General features: G+C 37.8%; 1 protein-coding gene across 1 annotated transcript; it reads right to left on the reverse strand.

Moving 5' to 3' along the window:
- Window positions 1-2,986: 2,986 nt before the first annotated feature.
- Window positions 2,987-3,788, reverse strand: LOC100720620 (ubiquitin-conjugating enzyme E2 D2-like). Its single transcript, XM_003470964.2, has one exon. It carries the CDS (start codon window positions 3,431-3,433, stop codon window positions 2,987-2,989), a length of 447 nt encoding a protein of 148 aa, XP_003471012.1. The 5' UTR covers window positions 3,434-3,788.
- Between the last annotated feature and the right edge of the window lie 1,663 nt (window positions 3,789-5,451).

The raw sequence follows: 5,451 nt of genomic DNA on the forward strand, positions 1-5,451 counted from the left end.
AATATTGTTGCCTTGTGTTTTACAGTTAAAAGGCTGAATGAACTGATGTTCATATATGCTGCTATAACCGGACACCTGAGACTAGACACTTAAGATACAATAAAAACTATTTTATGCTGTTTTGGAGTCTGAAAATTCCAAGATCACTGTGCAGTCATGGTGAAGGCTTGCTTGCTCCCGCTGCACTATCACAAGAGAAGGGTGTGAGGAGGAGGAGGTGGAATGGCAAAATAGAAGAGCTGTGGGTCCTCTTATAAGCTTAAAGTAAGAAAATCTTTGTGGTAGATAATACACTTTATGGTGTAAAATGAGTGTAAGTATTTGAGCTTTGAGCCTGGGAATTTAGCTCAGTGGTCCAAGCACCTGCCTTGCAATTGTGAGGTTGTGATTTGGGTCCCCAGTAACACACAAAAACAAGTATTTGTGTTTTTTGGGTAAGCACAGAAAGTGTGAACTCAAACTTTCAAATCCTTTTCATAAGTGCCCTTATTTTATCCAAGAAGCATATATTCACTGACTTAACTTTCAAAAATCCTATTACCTAGTATTTTTGTGTTGTTGATTCTCATTCAACATATTAATGTGGTGGAATGTTCAGATAACAGCATCTCCTTTCTCCTTAAAAAGAGTAGACTATTTCAGTGTCTTCAGGGTAATGAAGATAATAATCTTCATATTTGTGTAGACATGTATGAATTCATAAGTGATACAAGAAATGTTGGGATCTTTTCAATAACCACATATATTTTCATAAATATTTATTTACCTTTCTGAGCAAAGACATCCATGTCAGTAAAATTATCTAGTTCCAATTCTCCATTACATTTCTGCACGTGGTATGACTGCTTTTATCTTGGAAAATTGAAGAATTTTTTAAAAATTTAAATAATGTAATTTTCTTAGAGCAGTGTTTTCTGGCCTTTATAAGAGTAGGTAAATGTATATTATTAAAAGATCAGTGTCATGTTGAAAGCATTTACTTTTCAAAAGGAGCTTTATTGAGATATATGTATATAGCAAAGAATCTTTGAAAGAAGAGTTCCCTTTAGGGCAGAGGGTTCGTTTTCTTGTTTTTTGAACAGATTAATGAAAACACCTACTTCTGGGGCAGTCCCTAAAAACTGAGATTGCTCAGCTGTGGCACAAACTCACTGTGAGTTCAGCAATCACTTGGTCTGTTGCACAACTTTTCCTCAGGATCTAGCAGGCAAAGACACCTGACATGACTGAAGCTTATTATGTTTGCTGTGTTGTGACTAATCATGCCAACTGTGTTTAATACACGAATCTATTTATTTATTTTTACCAGGTATTGAACTCATGAATTCACATTTGCGAGGCGGGCACTTGTGTCACTGAGATAAATCCTCATACCGTGAATGTTCCTCTACCAACTTCCAAAAAATGCAATAGGAGCTAGGCATGGTGAGTTCTCCTTTAATCCAAGTACTAGGGAGGCTGAGACAGGTGGATCCTTGCAATCAATACCAGCCTGAGATAAAAAGGAGTTCAAGGTCAGCCTGAACCACATAGATAGACCCTATTTCCAAAATAAAAAAAAATGGGACAGGATAATCAGTGGGCTTGCAAGCTATACTTTAAATCATTTTGGTAAAAAGAATACAAATTTGAGTCCAGTAACTATACCTTGAGAAATCATCTACAGCCCAAGGGATGGTGCGTTGATACATGTTTGTATTGTTATTCTTTACAAGCTGCATTTCAAATGAAAGAAAAGTCCATAATAGAACATCAACTTTTCACCTTGTAAACCGTGTGGAAAACTAGCACACATAATGACATTATCTAAGTTATTGTCATCTCTAAAGAGTATTATTTATTCTGTTGTCCCACTAGATAAAAAAAAACACCATTTTCAAGCACAATCATCTTTCGTTCTCATTCTCTTGACCACTAGAATTCTGATGTTCTTGACAAAATATATACACATCTGTTAATTAATTTTACCAAAAAAGTGTTTACTGTTACAAGCAGTGTCAAAGACATTGGTCCCCATAAAACACAAACATTACATGAATTTACAAATAGCTATCCATAGAATCTACATGGTTGGTGCTACTATTAAGCACCATGACCTGTTGAAAGCTTTCTGGGGATTAAATTTCCCAAGCCCAGTCTCACATTAAAGTTAAAGATGAAAGGATTAACCTTTTACTTTAATGGAGTGGTCCTCCTTTGGGTACTCATGCTGTTCTTTTCCAGTGCATCAATAAACTTTCAACTTGTTTATATTGCTTGACTATTGGTAAATTCCTATGCCAGCTGTAGCACTGGTGTTCAACATATCACACCTAGCATGGCTAATGGGAGAAAGCCAAAACGGGGCAAGTGAAGTGTATAAAAGGTGCAACAGAAGTAGAAAACTGGAAATGAAACATTATACTTTTTAAAATTCTAGATGCATTTTGTATTTTGATAAACCTGAACTTCAAAATACAGGACATGAGTAAATACTTATCTTGGGGCAACCCAAAACCTCTAAATATGTAGGTGCTGCAAATTAAAATAGATCCTTAACTGGCTTAGAAACCTTCTCTAAAGTTTTCCTACCTACTGGCTTTTCTAGAAGATTTTACACTAAAAATACTCCCATAGCAGGGTGAAATCGTTCTTCTAGTGCCAAAGCAAATACCCTCTCTTGCTTTTGCTTTGTTTCCCAATGCTAAATCAATAAAGAAATTCTTCATTTGAATTTAAATCAAAAGAATAATTTCCCTCCTAATCCCAGAGGATGTTACATTGTTACAATTTGGTTTCCAACTAATTTGCGTTTCCCTTCTCCACCAATCACCCATTCTAGTCTTGCATCCAGTCCTTCAACACCTCAAAACATATATCCTAATATGAATCATGTGCAATGTGTACCCCCAAAGATGAGGAAGATGTGTGAAAAATGAGAGACAACTAATTAATTGAACTGCCAATTTTCTGTTTATTATTTTGGTGAAGAAGTTTGATTTTAAAATTATGTGGCATACTTCTCAGTCCATTTTCTAGCCTGTCTCTCATACTCTCTCCGGTTCTTTAGGTACACCTTGGCAATTTCGGGGACCAAAGGGTCCTTTGGGTTGGGGTCGCACAACAAGGAGCAGATAGATAAGAGTAGTTTGGAGACTGTGAGCGCTGGAGACCATTGATCCTTGAGCACGTCTAGACAGATATTTCCATTTCTACCAATATTTGGATGATAAATTCGGGTGGTGAACACTACCTTGGGAGGTTTGAATGGATAATCTGAAGGAAATTCCATTTTAAGGAAGAAGACACCTCCCTGGTAGGGGCTGCCATCGGGACCTATTATGGTCGCTTGCCACTGGTACATGTCATCATCCACAGGCCCGGCAGAGCAGTTGTCTGGTGGATCACGAGACAGATCAAGGAGCTCGTTTTGAAGACGCTTTAAAGAAGACATTCTCCTCAACTCTTGGTGCGTAAAGTTAGGTTCAGTTCTGGGTATGTGATGCAGAGCGTTGGTATTGCTGAGTCAAAAGGCACCACAATAAGAGGCCAAGTCCACAGGTGCTTGATTTGTGGCGTGGTTTTCTTCTGGTTGTAGAGTGTCCCTGGAAAGGCGAGCAGGAGTGGAGAGGCCAGTAGAGGAAAGTTGGTGTCTAGTGATCCACTTCACTTGAGTTGCTGCTGGACACCTGTGGCTAGGAGCCACTGACTGTCGATGTGATTTAAGTAGCTTGAGCGATAATCAAACGCCCAAGAGGAGGCTACCTGATCAGAGGGTGTTGCTAAAGAGGCCAGAGCTCCTACCTGGGGCAGCCCACTGTTGCTAATCCTTGAACCTAGGGCCCAAGCAACTGTTGGGGATCTAGAATGTGAGGTAATAGAGGTCACGCAGAGACTGTGTCACACACAGGTAGGCGGGGCTGAAGCAGGTGGGTTGAGGGCAGAGCAAAGAAGAGGATTGGCCTTGAAGTTGGGGGTAGCTGACAAATCTCTCACCCAGCCATTGCGTTTTGGACTGAACAATAGAGCCTCACAGTCACCAAAACAAATAAAATGATTTCCATGAATTATCCCCTATATCTCACTCAGTCCCCTTTTCTTAGCATTATCTTAAACTCTCTTACCTTTGAGAGTAAGTCAATCACACCATCAGCCTCACTTAACTGTGTATGTTTCCCAAGACACATAATCTCAGTGTAAATAACTGTAGCAAATTTAATATTCAAAATATACTTCTGAAAATCTTTGTACGTGCTGGAAAATTCATGTGTTTTTTATCAAAAATATCAATGACTTAAAATAGATACAGTCATTACACCTAATCTAATACTTTGTGTGTATTCATTTTGTCAATTGATAAATCATACTCTTGATTTTTTAAAATCCCTCTTGTAAAAGATTCAAGCTAGGGTTAGGTATATTGTTCCTCATTGTCATGTCTTTTTAGTGTCCTTGAGTCTAGAACTTTGCTACATTTTTCTGTATCTATTTTATGTCACTGATATTTTTGAAAAATGCAGCCCGTCCCCCACCCTACACACACATTGGTGAGTCCTAAAAGTTTTCATAATAAACTTAGTCAATTTTAAAGACAGAAAGAGAAAAATGAAAATCATTGCTCAGCTTTGCATTATGAAGCTTGTAGTGATGTTAATAGTACATAATGAGGTGTTCTCTTAGGCGGCTAGTTTCATTGATTTTTGTAAAAATACGCTTACTTACTTTCTTTCACATGGAATTTGTTGCTGGTGCTTTTTTAGTTTTTATATTGGAGATAAAAATACATGTCCTTACACTTGCTAGGCAGGAACTTGTGCCACTGAGGTAAATTCCCAGCCATCTTCACAGGAAATGTTTGTCTCCCAGTTTTCTATGAAAAACTGAGTAACTGGTAAATCTGATGATTACATTTCCAACAAGTGTAAGAAGTGGAAATTTCATGTTGTGTGGAGTGGTTTCAGGTTAATTTCTATGTGTGATAATATTCTAAATATGCTTTGAGCACATTTATTCCATTGCTCTTGTCACTTTCTGAGGCAGTTTTGCAAGTCCTCATTTGTGTGTGTTTAAATGCATTACTCTTCCTGAATCCACTCAAAACTTTTACAATTCATGGTACTTTTGACTCTGAGAAAGAGGCAAAAATCACAAAGGGCCATTTACAGTGGTTGAGAACACTGCATACTTTACACATGAACCTCTCTTTCTGTTGGCTGGCACTCGCAGAAGTAGAAATCATTGTATGTTTTTTTTTTTTATTTTTTAAATAGATTTCTTAAAGTGAACTATATATACATATATGTATATATGTGTATGTTTATGTCTGTATTCTCAAACTTTAATTGAAATACTATTTTAGGGACTCCGGGAGAACATGGCGGACAGACAACAGCAACTACCGGAGGCTCTCTGAAAGGCTCGGCTCAGAGGCCAGGAATGATGCGGACTAAAGAGACACGAACCAGTAGAGAT

The sequence above is a fragment of the Cavia porcellus genome, unplaced genomic scaffold, assembly GCF_034190915.1.
Source record: "Cavia porcellus strain 051 isolate PalLab524CR breed Dunkin Hartley unplaced genomic scaffold, mCavPor4.1 scaffold_3, whole genome shotgun sequence".
Lineage (NCBI taxonomy): Eukaryota > Metazoa > Chordata > Mammalia > Rodentia > Caviidae > Cavia > Cavia porcellus.